This window comes from Oryza sativa, chromosome 1, assembly GCF_034140825.1.
Source record: "Oryza sativa Japonica Group chromosome 1, ASM3414082v1".
NCBI classification, from domain to species: Eukaryota; Viridiplantae; Streptophyta; class Magnoliopsida; order Poales; family Poaceae; genus Oryza; species Oryza sativa.
In genome coordinates, this window is record NC_089035.1 from 8,832,337 (window position 1) to 8,850,000 (window position 17,664).

Genomic DNA, 17,664 nt, shown 5'->3' on the forward strand with positions numbered 1-17,664 from the left:
GAATCGGTTTTTAAATTCGTTCGTTTTTGAAAATACATGTCTGTATGTGAGTCGGCTTTTAAGTTTGTTCGCTTTCGCAAATACAAAAGGAGTCATATAAGAAATATCCTTAAAAGAACTTGCATGCTAACTTGAGATGATCAGACTCCTAACCGCACCTCATGATTTTTAAAAAGAAAATATATCCAAGCAAATTACCATAATGAATTTCACCTTAACTGAAGAATATAACAGTAATAAGATTAAAATAGTCTTCACCCGTTGCAACGCACGGGTATTTTTTCTAGTATCGTAGAAACATAAAAATTACCATAGAATACAAAAATGGATCTATGAAATTTGTTCACGTTACTATGAGTAAAACTTTTACTCTCCATTTTTACATCTTGTGGTAATTCCAGGTTTCACTAGATATGTTGTTTACACTATATATTTTCCCCTCCTACGATGAGCACGTCTTCTCCAGCGACAACCTGAAGACAGCGCCAGCATGGACCAGTGAGGGCGGTGAGGCAATAGATGGGAGAGAGGGTGAGGTGGCTACCATGGCTTACCAGCAATGACGACATCAAGTTCCTCAACGATCCCTTCATCTTTCCCAACATCGGTGTCTAGCAACATCAAAATAATTCTAGAATAAGGATTTCGGGGGTCAGGAGGTGGAGCGGGATAGGGGACGGTGAGGACTGCTTTAGACGGAAGGGCGCACGGGGAGGTGGTCGGCGGCAGATGGCGGCTATACTGCTAGAGCCAAGGTGTTGGGAGGAAGGTGGTAGATGGGGTCAGCCGCGGCAGCGTTAAATCTGCAGTGGATAGGAGGTAGTGGGAGCAATGGTGTGGAAAGACATTTGGAGAAGGGGAGACACCTCGCTGCCACCTGGCTTGGGGATTAGAGCAAGTATAATAGTGAGCTATAAGACTACTATAAGCTTATGTGGAGGAGAGAGGTAAGAGCAAGGCTAATAGTATAGCCAGTTGCTGACTAATAGCCCATTGCTAAAGCTAGCTACTAGTACAATAGATTGTCTGTTGGCTGGCTACACCTCATAATCAAATAGTAAATTATATCATGCACATATCAATGTGTGTATCAATGTGTGTGATCAAGAGTGAATTGCATCTTTGTAACCAGTTGTGCCAATAGCATATTCACATACCATATCAACCAAAATCTCTATAGTACAAAAATTACAAGACAATATTACTACATAACAATAACTCAAATACCATAGATTAATCGATAATATCATACCAGTCCGAACACAAGTCTTAACAAAAGGACATGGTAACGAAAGATATCTGTAGTTCCAAAGAACTGACAAGGTAATAGAGGATAAAGCAAAATAAACATAACGGTTTACAGATCCAAAAGTCACATCAACAATAGGGCATTAAGCAAAAGTACATATAAATATGCTGTCCAACAAGTGAGAATGATTTATTCATCGAAGATAGACTGATTTCTTCATCGAAGATAGACCCTTGATAGCAGGATCATTGCATCATATTACCATTGCCTGAGCTATGATCAACCTAATGGGAGAAGAAAAACACATATAACATCCCGAGTAGTTTGTCACTTGATGAATAAATGAAACAATGAAATCTCTTTTCAGTGAAACCTCACTAAAAGGAGTAATCAGTACATGTATTTTTCTGCAGTTGGTATATCTTACAAAGAAATAGTTGCACTGCCATAAAAATTGAGAATTTTATTGACCATTTCGTAACAGTGTGCAGTATGCCCAGATGCATAACAAATAAATTAAAAGTGAGTTTAGCAGGTAAAAGCAATAACAAAACACCATGCTACTGCATCATAAGAAAGAAAAGAGAAATAGTAAACTGTGGCTATTAGTAGTCTGAACTAGGAGTACATTTAGTTCAAGTAAATCATCACAAGGAAGAAAAGAGAATCATTAGAATGTGTCTGTAAGTAATCTGGCCTAGTACTAAATTTAGTTCATATAAGCTACCTTTGAGAAGTGCAGCACCATGATTTGGACATACTGAGCAGAGCATGTTCCTGAAATAAATTAGACACAAGGGTTAATTGATATAATCTACACACGGCAAATAGACACATGTTCCGCGAAGGTCGTGACGTTGCCCACGTAGCTGCGCATCGCGGCGCGGAGCTCCGGCGAGGAGGAGAGAGTGAGACGCCGGCGGCCGTCCACCCACCACACCATGCGGCAGCGCGCGTCGCGCGAGCCCACCACCGCGGCGAGGGCCTTCCACAGGTACGCGGACACCGCCTGTACCCGCGTCGCCCGCGCCTGCTCGCGTAGCCGGGCGATGTCCGCCGCCTCGATGTAGTACAGGCGCACGCCGACGAAGCTCTCGTCGCTCGTCAGGACGTTGATCTGGCGCTCGCCGTCGCCGTCCAGCGGCGTGAACGCCTCGTCGAGCGACGCGTCGTACGACGGCGTGGCGCGCGGCCGGAACACGGAGCGGTCGTGGTTGGGCCGTGCTCCGGCGGCGAGCGTTCCCGACCGCGCGAGCTCGGACCACGAGCCGACGAGCATGCTCAGGGCTCTCCCGTCCACGACGACATGGTTGGTGCCCCACGCCACGGTGAAGCCGCCGCAGGCGAACGACACCACCTGTGTTAGCTAGAACACTCTGAACACACGCGAGATTGTGGCTATCCTAGCTTGTCTGAGTAGTTCAGAACGATGAACAGTATCTGACGAAAATACGACAACATAGAAAAACAGAGCAAAAACAGAGTTTTGGTGCTGAAAAACCTCGCAGCTTTTCTGGGGTTTTTCTTCCTTTTATTCACCTCCACAAAAGAGTCTGTTACATGCGCGATCTTGCCGGATCAACGACTGACCGTGCCATCCCACGATCCGATCCCTGCTCGATCTCTTCTACTACCGAAAAAACGGAAAAACGATAACTAACACTAACCGAGTTTGCTAATCTTCAGCCAGCGCATGCAACCAGGAATCCAATGCTATTACAAAATGCAATGGCTAAGTTAAAAAAATGCAACTGAAAAAACTAGCTTTCGCACACAAGATTATTTGGATAAAGCTATCAATTTCCCCCCTAATCTTGATGTGCCTGCTCCAAACCCATCTTCTTCCGGAGTTCAAGAAACCGAACTCGTCCAACAGGCTTAGTCAGTATATCTGCAAGCTGATCTTCTGTTCGCACATACTCCACAGCGATTTGCTTCTTCTCCACACACTCCCTGATAAAATGAAATCGAGTGTCAATGTGCTTACTTCGATCATGGAGTACCGGATTCTTGCAGAGATTGATTGCTGATTTGTTATCAACTTTCATCACAGTTTGGCCAGGGTCCTCTCCAAGTAATTCTGCCAATAGCCTATTGAGCCAAATCCCTTGACAAGCACCAGTAGTAGCAGCAATATACTCAGCTTCACATGACGACAAAGCTACCACCTTTTGTTTCTGAGATTGCCAGCTGATCAAACTGTCTCCCAGCATATACAGTACACCTGTGGTGCTCTTCCTATCATCCAAATCCCCAGCCATATCACTGTCACTGAACCCAATCAATCTGAGTTCACCCTTTTCCCTTCTCCCAAACCAGCAGCCAACATCAAGAGTACCTGCAATGTATCTCAGAATATGCTTCACTGCTGCCCAATGTTCAGAAGTTGGTTTCTCCATAAATCTGCTCACATACCCGACAGAGTAAGCAAGATCTGGCCTTGTGTTCACCAAATACCTGAGACTTCCCACAGTGCTTCTATACATGGTTGAATCAACTCCTTCCCCTCCACTCTCCCTCTTCAGTTTCAACCTAGCTTCCATGGGAACTTGAGTAGAATTGCAGCCTTCCATTCCTGTCTTTTCTAGGATTTTTGCTGCATAAGCAGTTTGTGACAGAAACACTCCATCATCCTTTTGGACAACCTCCATTCCCAGATAGTAACTCAGCAGACCTAAGTCACTCATGCGAAATTTCTTCTTCATCTCCTCCTTGAAAAAAATCAATTTCACTTGCTTGAGCCCCACTGATAATCAGATCATCCACATACACTCCCACTATCAACCTTGAGCTTCCTGTTCCTCTCACATACACTGCACTCTCAGTTTCAGACTTGATGAAATTCAGAGAAATCAAAGTGTTGTGCAGTTTTGCATTCCATGCTCGGGGAGCCTGCTTTAGCCCATACAAAGCTTTCTTGAGCCTCAACACCTGGCCTTCTTTTCCTTTCTCAATAAAACCAGGTGGCTGCACAACATAAACTTCCTCTTCCAAATCACCATTCAGGAAAGCAGACTTCACATCCATGTGATGAATCTCCCATCCTTTGTTTGCAGCTACTGCAATCAGGAGCCTCACAGTTTCCATTCTAGCCACTGGGGCAAACACTTCCTCAAAATCAATTCCTTGTTGTTGCACATATCCCTTTGCTACCAACCTTGCTTTGTGTTTCACCACAACTCCTGATGGATCCTTTTTCACCTTATAGACCCACTTTAACCCAATTGCTTTATGTCCAACAGGGAGCTCAGCAAAGCTCCAAGTCTGATTGTCTTCAATGGACTTTAGCTCCTCTTGCATTGCCTGCCTCCAACACAACTGTTGTTCAGCTTCTGCAAGACTCATTGGTTCCTCACTTGCCAGCAAGCATTGGTCGCTATAATCAAAATCAAGGACAGGTTCAGTAGCAGATAGGATATCCTGCACTCGGCGATACCTGATAGGGCCTTCATTTGTCCCTGGCGTGACAGAGTTTGGTGGTGAGCAAAACTCCACCCCCGCCGGCACTTCCGGTGGTGAGGGCGGAGTGGCCGTCGACGCCGGGTACGTGCCTCCCTGCACAGGCGTGCTAGCCTGTTCGCCCAAGTCGGCAACAACAGAGTCCACGGGATTCACAAAGAAATCCACCGTGAATTCCTCCTCTTCAGTCGCCTCTGTCTCAGGATCACGCCACGCCCATGTCGCCGCCTCGTCGAAGACGACATCACGCGACACGCAAACGCGCCGCACCACAGGGTCATACATGCGATACGCCTTCGACCCCTGTTCATAGCCAATAAACACCATCCTCGTACCTCGATCGTCGAGCTTGCGCAGGTTCGGCTTCACCGTCTTGACGTAGCCTACACAGCCAAACACCCTCAAGTGTTCGACCGAGGGACGTCGCCCATGCCACGCCTCATGGGGGGTCACGCCATTCAATGCCTTCGTCGGCGACCGGTTCAGCACATACACCGCCGCCACAACCGCCTCCCCCCAGAAGCACGCCGGCATCCCAGCCGCCTTAAGCATGGAGCGCGCCGCCGCAACCACGGTCTGATTCCGCCGCTCCACGACTCCGTTCTGCTGAGGGGAGTAAGGAGCAGTGAGCTCTCGCCTCATCCCATGATCGGCGCAGTAGTCCATGAACTCCACGGAGGTAAATTCCCCCCCACGATCTGTCCTCAGAGCCCGCAGCTTTCGCCCGGACTCCAGCTCAACGCCGACTTGGAACTGCTTGATCGCCGTCGCCGCTTCATGCTTGCCGGAGAGGAGCCGTATCCACATATGCCGGCTCATATCGTCGACGAGGAGCAGGAAATACTTCCTGCCGCCTGGGGTCGCAGGCGTGATCGGCCCACACAAGTCGCCGTGCACCAGTTCGAGCGCCTCCTGTGCTCTAAACTTGGCCTCCTCCGGGAACGGGAGTCGTCGTTGCTTGCCCGCGAGACAACCGTCGCACAGTTGATCAGTGTGATCAATGATCGGAAGCCCGCGGACCATGTTCCCCTGGGCCAGCCTCCGGAGCGACTGGAAGTTCAAGTGTCCGAAACGCGCATGCCACCGCCATGCCGTGTCGCCACCGCTCGCCGCCATGCAGACTGGATTTGCAATATGCAGCTTGAGTATATAGAGATAATTTATGTCTCGTTTTACCTTTGCGAGGAGAAGACCATCGGGATCACGGAGTGTGCAGACCCCGCCCCAGATATGTGCGTCGTAGCCGCGCGCGTCGAGACGGCCGACACTGATGATGTTCTTGCGCAGCTTCGGGATGTAGTACACCGTGTCGAGAGACCGATGATCACCATTCTTGCATCGGAACACCACGGTCCCGCGCCCCTGGATTTCAATCACAGAGCCGTCGCCAAACTTCACCGTCCCAACAACGCCGGTGTCGAGCTCGGCGAACGCCGAACGCACTCCAGTCATGTGGTTGGTGGCGCCGGTATCCAGAAACCAATCTCTTGTCACCTCCTCCTCACCACCATCCTCGTGGTCCAGGATCACCTTCTTCTCCGTGAGGTGTACCTCCTGTCCACCAGGTGTTCGTCCGAGTGTCGCCTCGCCAGCAAGTGACACCCCTACGACATGTGCCATAAGCAACGTCGGTTCTTCCTCGGCGGCTTGCACCAGGTTCGCCTCTCCCCGGCGTTGGCGTCGTGGCTTGCGGCACTGCCTTGCATAGTGACCAAATTCATCACAATTGAAGCACTTTACCCTCGAGATGTCGCGGCTGCTGTTCGCACCAGTGGCCGCCTCTTTGCCCTTTGGCGACCCACCGGGCTTGCCTCGGTGATTCTGCGTGCCGGGCGCGCCGCGGCCCTTATTGCCGCTGTTGCCGGAGCCCTCCTGCTCCCGCTGCTTCACACGTGCCTGCCATTGTTCCTCCGTGAGGTACAATTTTCCGCCATCGCTTCCCTCCTCATCATCGCTGTAAGAATCCACTGTTGACAGCCGCCCAACTAGCTCCTCCAGCGCCATGGTCTTCACATCGAGCAGCTGCTCGAGAGAGATAGCCACCGGCTTATACTTCTTGGGAACAACGCGCAGCAGCTTCTTGTTGACGTGTTCATCTTCCATGACTCCACCCATGTCGCGAATGTCCGCGACGACGGCAGTGAGCCGCATCGCAAACTCCTCCGGCGTCTCCCTCTCCTTGAATCGCATCGACTCAAATTGACGACGGAAGCCCTGCTCCTTCGCCTCACGCACACGGTCAACGCCGACCCGCATGGTCTTGATGGCGTCCCACGCCGCCTTCGCCGTGTCATGCTTTGCCAGCCCGCGCAACATCTCACGCGGCACCGCCTGAAGGATTGCCGAGAGAGCCGCCCAATCTTCACGAAACTCCGCGTAGCCGGGATCGATCGCCGTCCACAGCCCCTGCGCCTGCAGGTTGACGCGCATCAGGAGCGCCCAATCCGGGTAGTTTGTCCTCGAGAGGACTGGGAGGCGAGCGGTGTGCGATGCGTCTCTCCCCTGAGACACGAGCGGAAGTAATGCGCCGTCTGCTCCATTCCCCCCGCCGCTGCCGCTTGCGCCGCCGCGGCCGTTGCCGCTCCCCCCGCCGCCACCGCCACCACGACGGCCAGGCGGTGTGTATGACATCGCCGGATCGTTCCAGTACTGCTCTGATACCAATTGTTAGCTAGAACACTCTGAACACACGCGAGATTGTGGCTATCCTAGCTTGTCTGAGTAGTTCAGAACGATGAACAGTATCTGACGAAAATACGACAACATAGAAAAACAGAGCAAAAACAGAGTTTTGGTGCTGAAAAACCTCGCAGCTTTTCTGGGGTTTTTCTTCCTTTTATTCACCTCCACAAAAGAGTCTGTTACATGCGCGATCTTGCTGGATCAACGACTGACCGTGCCATCCCACGATCCGATCCCTGCTCGATCTCTTCTACTACCGAAAAAACGGAAAAACGATAACTAACACTAACCGAGTTTGCTAATCTTCAGCCAGCGCATGCAACCAGGAATCCAATGCTATTACAAAATGCAATGGCTAAGTTAAAAAAATGCAACTGAAAAAACTAGCTTTCGCACACAAGATTATTTGGATAAAGCTATCAACCTGCACCGACAGCGCCACGTCGCCGGCGTACGGCAGCAGGATCTTCTGGATCGACTCCCCGACCCTACCGTAGTCCAGGCTAGCGAGAGCCACGTCGGCCTCGCCGACGACGAGCTCCGCGCCTTGGTTGTAGCAGTGGATCTCGGGGAGGCCGGAGCAAGGGTTGACGGCGATGCGGTCGGCGAGCGGGAAGAAGTGGTTGAGCAACGACGGCAAGCCGGCGGCGAACGCCGCGACGACGTCGTGGAAGCCGCCGGCGGAGGTGGGTGGGTTGGGGTAGATGCAGATCATGGAGACCTGGATGGACTGCGGGAGGAGGTCGAGGTTGGAGACGGCGAGGACGTGCGGCCGGAGGGACTCGTCGGAGGCCTGCACGAGTCGCCGGCTCACGACCCGAACTTGCAGCTCGCCGCCATTGATGCAGGTGGCCATTGTTGCTTTGCATAAGCTTGCAGCCACTATGAGTCTATGAGACTATGACCAACTCTGCAGTTGCACCGTCTTCATATATAGGCAGTGTGGGGAGCCAGGATCTGAGGACGAAATGGGGCCTTCTATATAATCGAAGCGCACTTTAATTTTACTAGGTATTTTCCCTACATAATTTTGTGTAATTTTATGTAGGATAGCTGATAGAAACGTCTAGGGGTTTTCCAGCTAACTTCACAATGTGGTGGACTAGCCGGCCTGAGTTCAAAGCCATACCTTTTCTATTAATTTAATATTAGGTCATTCCCTAACATCCGTGTTTTGGTATATGGAGTACCTCTTAGATCCTACTAATAGAAAGACTCGAATGCTCCGAATCTGCCGCACCCTCCCCTGCATAATGCCTCCCTGTCCTGCCGATGTTTCCTCCTAAGAGCAACGATAATAGTATAGCTCACCTCCTACTATTAGCTCATCTTAAAGCCAACATATATAATGAGATTAGCTATAAGGTTGGCTACAATTTTCTTCTTCTCTCTCTATCTCTCACTTATACATTTAATGTATTTGTCTTGGAGATTGTGTTAAGCTAGCTCTTGCATGAGAGCCAACCCTCTTAATTTTTTGTTAGAGCAGGTACAATAAGCTGACTAGGCAGGCTCCAAAAATATGCCATATCATCATATTCCTATGTGGAGGGGAGAGAAATGATGAGAGAGAAGCGAGCGAGCGACAAATCTATCGCCCGGCGATAGCTCTCTTTCCCACGCGTTATCGCTTGCTTGCAGCCTACCTGGGCGATAAAAAACGCGATTTGTGGACCCACTCACCGCAGCCGATCCCTTCCCCACCGTAGCTGATCGAGATCCCCTTTCCCCTCCACCCAGCGCCCGCCCGATCTCCGCCCTTCCCACACGATCCCGGGCGATTGCGCTCGATCTCCCGCGCGATCCCGGGTGATGGCGCTCGATCTCCCGTGCCGCACGCCATCTCTTTCCCTCCCACGCGCGCCATCTCTTCCCCTCTCGCGCGTGAAGAGCTCTTCCCCTCCCGACACAAATCCACTGAAAAAAAAAAATCCCCATCTACTATTTTGCCGGCCTCAAAAATCCGGTAAGATTTACTGTCTCCGCCTCCCACTATCCGCCTTCCCTCTTCCCCCTCGCTAATCTCTCCCGCCCGCACGCAACATATTTTTACCGAAAACCCTAGTTCCTCTCCACCAATAGCCATGTCTCGCCGGAGGAAGAGGGAGGTTGCGCCAATCCTCCCGGTGTTCCTACCCCGTCGGCAGTGCCATATCCTTATGGAGGTCCTTGGTTCGCCACCCCACCGCCAGCTTGGTTTGCTTCTCCACCATCGCAAGCCATGCCGAGTTCATCTGTATGTCCTCTCCCTATGGCTGCCAAGACCAACATCGAGTTGCAACACGATTTTGAAGAATGGTAAGTTAGTTGCGAATTTGTCATAGTTCTGTCTAATATTTCAGATTTTATATGCCTGTTACTATTGTGTTCGTGCGTTAAATGAATTTGAAAAGATATTTTTGCGATCTATGTTAAGGACCATGTTAAAGTTTTACAATTTTTTTTCATGAATGTTAGTATACGTGATATCGATTAAAATACAAATTTGTCATAGTTCTGTCTAATATTTCAGATTTTATATGCCTGTTACTATTGTGTTCGTGCGTTAAATGAATTTGAAAAGATATTTTTGCGATCTATGTTAAGGACCATGTTAAAATTTTACAATTTTTTTTCATGAATTTTAGTATACGTGATATCGATTAAAATGAGAATCAGATGACATTGGCTGTAGTAGCACTTTTTTTACATAAAACATAGCATGTGAGTTTTATTACTTAATCTGCATTACTAAAAAATGCCTATACCATATCCTGAGCTGGGATCTTTATCTAAAATTATTTTTAGTCCCTTGCTGTAAATCAATCTCTCCCCACAGTAAACAAAGACCAAGTACATCTCTCCCCAGTAAAAGAGAAAAACAGTCCCGTCACGGCATATCATCTTGATCTACTAGAACCGATCTGGTTTAACGCATGCGGATCCTAATGATGTTAAAGAGAAAATATATTTTGTAAGGAGATATTTATGGCAAGAAGATCAAGGGATCAGAAAATATCACCATGTACAATGGCCAATAGTGTGCTCTCCAAAAGAGCAAACAATGAACCATATTAATATTAATGTGTATGATTTTAAATATAAAAGATGAAGCACGAAATTTCTGTGCTAATTATACACTAAAAATGATATCAATACCTTGTTTTTGTGCTAATTATAAGTTTCAGTAGCTTGTTTTTAGGATATCAGTACCTTAGCTTGTTTTAGTTACAATTGCAGCAGTGGTGGATCCAACATAAACAATTTAGTTATGGTGAAACTATAATGTTCTTGCTTTCTATACAGGGGAGTGGAATCTCGTCCTCCTGGTGGGTTCGTTAATCTTATCAATGCCCCATCAAACCATATGCATCATGTCGCCGAAGGGAGTCCATCACAGCCTATCAATGTTGAGAATGGAGATATCTCTAGGACTAAGAAACGCTTATTATGGACGAACGATGAAGACTTGAGATTGGTAAGTGGCCTGTGTGAGTTATTTATTTGTCAATGTGATGTACATCACTCACATTACTAACACCAGTAAACATCTTTTTCCTAAAAATTGCAGATCAGCGCCTGGCTGAACAACTCAAATGATTCTATAGAATCAAATTTCAAGAAGAATGATAAATATTGGGGCGATGTTGCTGCAGCTTACAACAGCACTACCCCAAAAAGCCGGGTTAGGCAAGTTAAGCAAGTTAAGGATCGTTTTGGTAAAATTAAGAAGAAGGTTGGGAATTTTTGTTGCTCTTGGAAGGAGGCTAATTCATTATATGCTAGTGGGGAGTCTCATGATGATCTGATGGCTAAGGCAGTGAAAATGTATGAGAATGATTTCAAGGATGGTCCATTCTTGTTTATGCCAATTCACCCGTGGTGACTACAAAGTCCCAACAATTATCCTTGAAGCAGTTGCTTCACATGACCTTTGGATTTAGCATGCTTTCTTTGGTGTCGCTGGTTCTAACAACGACATCAACGTGCCGAATCAGTCCCCTCTATTCCTTGAACAAGTTAGAGGGGAGGCTCCTCGGGTTCATTTTTCTGTTAACGGGAATGAGTATAACAATGGGTATTACCTTGCTGATGGTATATACCCATATTGGGCTAGCTTCATAAAATCTATATCACTTCCACAAACAGAGAAGCATAAATTGTTTGCTAAACGTCAAGAAGGGGCAAGGAAAGATGTGGAGCGGGCTTTTGGAGTGTTGCAAGCCCGTTTCAACATTGTGCGCCGTCCAGCGAAGAAGTGGAAACGGAAGAGTGTTGGGAAAATCATGTTAGCTTGTGTGATTCTCCACAATATGATTGTTGAAGATGAGAGAGAGGATGCGATATGTGACATTGACCTCAATAGAATTCCTAGGACATCAATAGTCCTACCTCCTGAAGTAACTTCTGGTGATAATCCATGTTTTACTGATGTGCTACGTAGAAAATCTACTATTCGTGCTCGTTCTGTGCATACCCAACTGAAAACTGATTTAATTGAGCATATTTGGCATCAGTTTAGACATAGGCAACATGCATAAACATGGTAGGGTAATAAGCATGTGGTTTCTTTGCCTTTTATTTGCCGTGTGTAGATTATATCAATTAACCCTTGTGTCTAATTTATTTCAGGAACATGCTCTGCTCAGTATGTCCAAATCATGGTGCTGCACTTCTCAAAGGTAGCTTATATGAACTAAATTTAGTACTAGGCCAGATTACTTACAGACACATTCTAATGATTCTCTTTTCTTCCTTGTGATGATTTACTTGAACTAAATGTACTCCTAGTTCAGACTACTAATAGCCACAGTTTACTATTTCTCTTTTCTTTCTTATGATGCAGTAGCATGGTGTTTTGTTATTGCTTTTACCTGCTAAACTCACTTTTAATTTATTTGTTATGCATCTGGGCATACTGCACACTGTTACGAAATGGTCAATAAAATTCTCAATTTTTATGGCAGTGCAACTATTTCTTTGTAAGATATACCAACTGCAGAAAAATACATGTACTGATTACTCCTTTTAGTGAGGTTTCACTGAAAAGAGATTTCATTGTTTCATTTATTCATCAAGTGACAAACTACTCGGGATGTTATATGTGTTTTTCTTCTCCCATTAGGTTGATCATAGCTCAGGCAATGGTAATATGATGCAATGATCCTGCTATCAAGGGTCTATCTTCGATGAAGAAATCAGTCTATCTTCGATGAATAAATCATTCTCACTTGTTGGACAGCATATTTATATGTACTTTTGCTTAATGCCCTATTGTTGATGTGACTTTTGGATCTGTAAACCGTTATGTTTATTTTGCTTTATCCTCTATTACCTTGTCAGTTCTTTGGAACTACAGATATCTTTCGTTACCATGTCCTTTTGTTAAGACTTGTGTTCGGACTGGTATGATATTATCGATTAATCTATGGTATTTGAGTTATTGTTATGTAGTAATATTGTCTTGTAATTTTTGTACTATAGAGATTTTGGTTGATATGGTATGTGAATATGCTATTGGCACAACTGGTTACAAAGATGCAATTCACTCTTGATCACACACATTGATACACACATTGATATGTGCATGATATAATTTACTATTTGATTATGAGGTGTAGCCAGCCAACAGACAATCTATTGTACTAGTAGCTAGCTTTAGCAATGGGCTATTAGTCAGCAACTGGCTATACTATTAGCCTTGCTCTTACCTCTCTCCTCCACATAAGCTTATAGTAGTCTTATAGCTCACTATTATACTTGCTCTAATCCCCAAGCCAGGTGGCAGCGAGGTGTCTCCCCTTCTCCAAATGTCTTTCCACACCATTGCTCCCACTACCTCCTATCCACTGCAGATTTAACGCTGCCGCGGCTGACCCCATCTACCACCTTCCTCCCAACACCTTGGCTCTAGCAGTATAGCCGCCATCTGCCGCCGACCACCTCCCCGTGCGCCCTTCCGTCTAAAGCAGTCCTCACCGTCCCCTATCCCGCTCCACCTCCTGACCCCCGAAATCCTTATTCTAGAATTATTTTGATGTTGCTAGACACCGATGTTGGGAAAGATGAAGGGATCGTTGAGGAACTTGATGTCGTCATTGCTGGTAAGCCATGGTAGCCACCTCACCCTCTCTCCCATCTATTGCCTCACCGCCCTCACTGGTCCATGCTGGCGCTGTCTTCAGGTTGTCGCTGGAGAAGACGTGCTCATCGTAGGAGGGGAAAATATATAGTGTAAACAACATATCTAGTGAAACCTGGAATTACCACAAGATGTAAAAATGGAGAGTAAAAGTTTTACTCATAGTAACGTGAACAAATTTCATAGATCCATTTTTGTATTCTATGGTAATTTTTATGTTTCTACGATACTAGAAAAAATACCCGTGCGTTGCAACGGGTGAAGACTATTTTAATCTTATTACTGTTATATTCTTCAGTTAAGGTGAAATTCATTATGGTAATTTGCTTGGATATATTTTCTTTTTAAAAATCATGAGGTGCGGTTAGGAGTCTGATCATCTCAAGTTAGCATGCAAGTTCTTTTAAGGATATTTCTTATATGACTCCTTTTGTATTTGCGAAAGCGAACAAACTTAAAAGCCGACTCACATACAGACATGTATTTTCAAAAACGAACGAATTTAAAAACCGATTCATACACGGATGACGTACCAAAATACCGGCAAAAACATCTTCAATAGTAGAGATATATGTTTTTTTCTTGTAGGACAAGACCTGCTCACTGGTGAGGAGGAATTTGATTGAAATTGTAAAAACTTCGGGTGACTAAACTCTAGCAATAACCTAAATTTTCTTGGCCCAGCTATATATATACAGATCGACTCAATATGAAGTCACGCATATAATTTGTTTTACTAATCTGGTTGTATAGTTTTTACCTGCCAAATATGCTTATGATTTATACTAATTAATAATGGGTACAAACTTTGACTTTTTGATTTTATAGTATGTCTCCAAAAAAAAAAACAGAGGGACTAGCTAGTGAAGTTGAGTTTTGAAACAAGACCTAGTGTGTACGTGACTCCAAACAAGCACTGACGTACGTTGCGATGATACGAGGATGCATAGATGGATCAATTCTAAAATCAAACAAAGTCCGATAAATTAATTAAGTTGTTGGTTAATCATTATTCCTTAAACCAAATGAGCATGATCTCAGACTTCTTGAACGAACACTCAACACGTACACTAATTTCATAATTTGATTCCAAGCATCCAAAGGAAAACATTCCACAGGTCAATACTATGCTTGGTTCTCATGAAAACCACTACTAGACTAAAACTGTGGATCATCTGCGATTGGCACCTGCGACATTTCAGCTATTTGCAGATCCATGTGCGTACGTAGTCTGATGTCTCCTTCGAATGAAGGAAATTTTAGGGCTTATTCGGTTTGGACGAGTTTGAATTCACAGGAAAAGAAAAGGTAGAGGAATAGTAATGGTTGCACATATTAATTGATTTTTTCCGAGTGGTTTGAATGGATAGAAAAATTCCTATGTTTTCCCGTACAACTGGTAGAAAAATGTGATGTGACAACTTGTATAACCCTCTTACATTATGTTGTTGTACGCGCTTTTAGTATTACTAGCTAGTTAGTGCATGAAAAACGATGTAAACCATTAGTATATGATTAATTAATTATTATCCATTGTACACTTCGAAAATTGGATTAATTTGATATTTTTAGAGAAACTTCTCTATATAAAGTTTTAGCACGAAACACACAAACCCAGGTTGGGAAACGTGGTCGCGTTAAACCAGAGATTAGTCCAGCTCAAACCCAGTTTAGAGCAGGTACAATAACAGAATATAAGCCAACTATAAACATATTTTAAAGAGATAAAAGATGGGAGAGAAGAGTAGCGAGCTACAGATCTGTAGCCAGCTGCAGTACGGACTCTAAGATACAATGCGTGTATGATATGTGTGATCAAATATTAATAGTGTAGTAAGTACCTATTGTACGAATTGGCTATTAATTTGGCTATAGATGATTTGGAGCTAGTAGTTAGGTATACTATTAAACTTTCTCTTAATCTTAATTTAGAACACGACCTTAAACGTCGTGAAACACACAAGATTCTTTTGACTTCACAAAGGTCACACGCCAATAAATATACTGTACACCATCATTCGACAATCAGCGAGCTATACATTATTCACTCGACCAGCTTACAAAGCACTGCATGCCCTATAGCTAGTTTCAGTAGCTAGCAAGCCATTAGGAAGACACACATCAACAAGAATGGCCAGCTGCATCAATGGCGGCGAGCTGCACGTCCGTGTTGTTCACCGGCGACTCGTGAAGGCCTCCGACGAGTCCATCCGGCCTCACGTCCTCGCCGTCTCCAACCTCGACCTCATCCCGCGGACCATCCAGGTCTCCATGTTCTGCATCTACCCCAAGCCTTCCACCGGCGGCGATTTCCACGACGTCGTCGCGGCGTTCGCCGCCGGCTTGCCGTCGTTGCTCAACCACTTCTTCCCGCTCGCCGGCCGCATCGTCTCCAACCCTTGCTCCGGCCTCCCCGAGATCCACTGCCACAACCAAGGCGCGGAGCTCGTCGTCGGCGAGGCCGACGTGGCCCTCGCTAGCCTGGACTACGGTACGGTGGGCGCGTCGGTCGGGAAGATCCTGTTGCCGTACGCCGGCGACGTGGCGCTGTCGGTGCAGGTGGTGTCGTTCGCCTGCGGCGGCTTCACCGTGGCGTGGGGCACCAACCATGTCGTCGTGGACGGGAGCGCCCTGAGCATGCTCGTCAGCGCGTGGTCGGAGCTCGCGCGGTCGGGAACGCTCGCCGCCGGAGCACGGCCGAACCACGACCGCTCCGTGTTCCGGCCGCGCTCCCCGCCGTCGTACGGCGCGTCGCTCGACGAGGCGTTCACGCCGCTCGACGGCGCGCGCCAGGTCAACGTCCTGACGAGCGACGAGAGCTCGCCTGTACTACATCGAGGCGGCGGACATCGCCCGGCTACGCGAGCAGGCGCGGGCGACGCGGGTACAGGCAGTGTCCGCGTACCTGTGGAAGGCCCTCGCCGCGGTGGTGGGCTCGCGCGACGCGCGCTGCCGCATGGTGTGGTGGGTGGACGGCCGCCGGCGTCTCACTCTCTCCTCCTCGCCGGAGCTCCGCGCCGCGATGCGCAGCTACGTGGGCAACGTCACGACCTTCGCGGTCGCGGAGGCCACCATGGAGGAGATCCAGCGGAAGCCCCTGGCGGAGGTGGCGTCCATGGCGCGCGACGCGATCGCCGCGCCGGCGTACGGCGAGCACTTCCAGGAGCTCGTGGACTGGGTCGAGGAGCACAAGGCCGGGAAGCAGCGGTACATCGACACGGCGAGCGTCGGGCTGGGCAGCCCGGCGGTGAGCGTGACGGCGTTCGCGTCGTTCGAGGTGGACACCGACTTCGGCCACGGCCACGCCGCGATGGCGCTGCCCACGTCGTCCTCCAGCGCGAGGCTGTGCACGGGGTTCGTGCAGATCGCCGCGCGGCCTGGCGGCGGCGACGGGTCGTGGATCGCGAGCGCGCTGCTGTGGCCGAGGCTGGCGGCGGCGCTCGAGTCCGACGAGCGGCTGGGGCGCATCTTCAAGCCGGTGACGGCGGAGTATCTTGGTCTCCGGCCAGCGAGTGGTAGCTCGGCGAAGCGGGCAGGCATGATCACCTCTAAAATCTGAACTCCAATAGACTTTGCCTATGCGGGATTCAATATTTCAGAAATAAAATAAAACCCTTTCGTAATTTTAAACAATTTTTGACTGAATTTGAATAAATTTTGCTAAATACGAAATAATAAAGATGTCCTGCCGAAGCTGGTCGAGGTGGTGCGACACCGTGAGCGGGCGCTGCCGCTGCGGTGCTGGCCTCACCGTCGTACAGCGCGTCGCTCGACGGGGCGTCCACCGCATGGGGATGGTGTGGTTGGTGGACGGCCGTCATAGTATTGAAAGTTGATACTCCGTCTATTATTTCATATTATAAGTCGTTTTGATTTTTTTTTCTAGTTAAATTAATTTAAGTATGATTCAGTTTATAGAAAATGATAGTATCATTTTCAAAACACAAACAAATATATTATCAAAATATATAATCAATGCTAGATTTAATGAAACTTATTTTTTTTAGATGTGGCTAAATTTTTCTATAACTTTAATCAAACTTAAAAAAAGCTTTAAAAATATTTAAAATGACTTATAATATAAAATGGAGGGAGTAGCTATTATTCAAGAGTGCAATGCACTATTGTTACGAGAGGTCGAGCTTGTTGTTTT

The 17,664-nt window shown here is 47.2% G+C and overlaps 2 protein-coding genes, 1 long non-coding RNA gene and 1 pseudogene across 3 annotated transcripts; 3 read left to right on the plus strand and 1 right to left on the minus strand.

Annotated features, from left to right (window-relative positions):
* Nucleotides 1–1,300: 1,300 nt before the first annotated feature.
* On the minus strand, nucleotides 1,301–8,246 carry LOC4325123 (coniferyl alcohol acyltransferase). Its single transcript, XM_066306878.1, has 4 exons — nucleotides 7,815–8,246; nucleotides 2,115–2,606; nucleotides 1,977–2,026; nucleotides 1,301–1,533 (listed from the first exon to the last, which is right to left on the minus strand). The coding sequence occupies exons 1-4, from the start codon at nucleotides 8,244–8,246 to the stop codon at nucleotides 1,503–1,505; spliced, it is 1,005 nt and encodes a 334-aa protein (XP_066162975.1). The 3' UTR covers nucleotides 1,301–1,502.
* A 1,365-nt stretch (nucleotides 8,247–9,611) lies between these two features.
* On the plus strand, nucleotides 9,612–11,255 carry LOC136354961 (glutathione S-transferase T3-like). The gene is made up of 3 exons (XM_066306879.1): nucleotides 9,612–9,688; nucleotides 10,676–10,847; nucleotides 10,941–11,255. Exons 1-3 carry the CDS (start codon nucleotides 9,612–9,614, stop codon nucleotides 11,253–11,255), a joined length of 564 nt encoding a protein of 187 aa, XP_066162976.1.
* A 718-nt stretch (nucleotides 11,256–11,973) lies between these two features.
* On the plus strand, nucleotides 11,974–12,822 carry LOC112939620 (uncharacterized). The gene is made up of 2 exons (XR_003243406.2): nucleotides 11,974–12,051; nucleotides 12,495–12,822. It is a non-coding gene; the product is annotated as an uncharacterized lncRNA (long non-coding RNA).
* Nucleotides 12,823–15,589: 2,767 nt separating this feature from the next.
* Nucleotides 15,590–17,091, plus strand: LOC107275621 (coniferyl alcohol acyltransferase-like; annotated as a pseudogene).
* Nucleotides 17,092–17,664: the final 573 nt, after the last annotated feature.

Bases quoted from the DNA above. Each gene is read 5' to 3' on its own strand.
- LOC4325123 (XM_066306878.1), bottom strand. From the start codon at position 8,246: ATGGCCACCTGCATCAATGGCGGCGAGCTGCAAGTTCGGGTCGTGAGC. The intron at 2,607-7,814 runs GTTGATAGCTTT...TAGCTAACACAG, and splicing joins ACGTGGCGCTGTCGGTGCAG to GTGGTGTCGTTCGCCTGCGG. The intron at 2,027-2,114 runs GTGGGCAACGTC...AATTTATTTCAG, and splicing joins GCGCCGCGATGCGCAGCTAC to GAACATGCTCTGCTCAGTAT.
- LOC136354961 (XM_066306879.1), top strand. From the start codon at position 9,612: ATGCCGAGTTCATCTGTATGTCCTCTCCCTATGGCTGCCAAGACCAAC. The intron at 9,689-10,675 runs GTAAGTTAGTTG...CTTTCTATACAG, and splicing joins CAACACGATTTTGAAGAATG to GGGAGTGGAATCTCGTCCTC. The intron at 10,848-10,940 runs GTAAGTGGCCTG...TAAAAATTGCAG, and splicing joins ACGATGAAGACTTGAGATTG to ATCAGCGCCTGGCTGAACAA.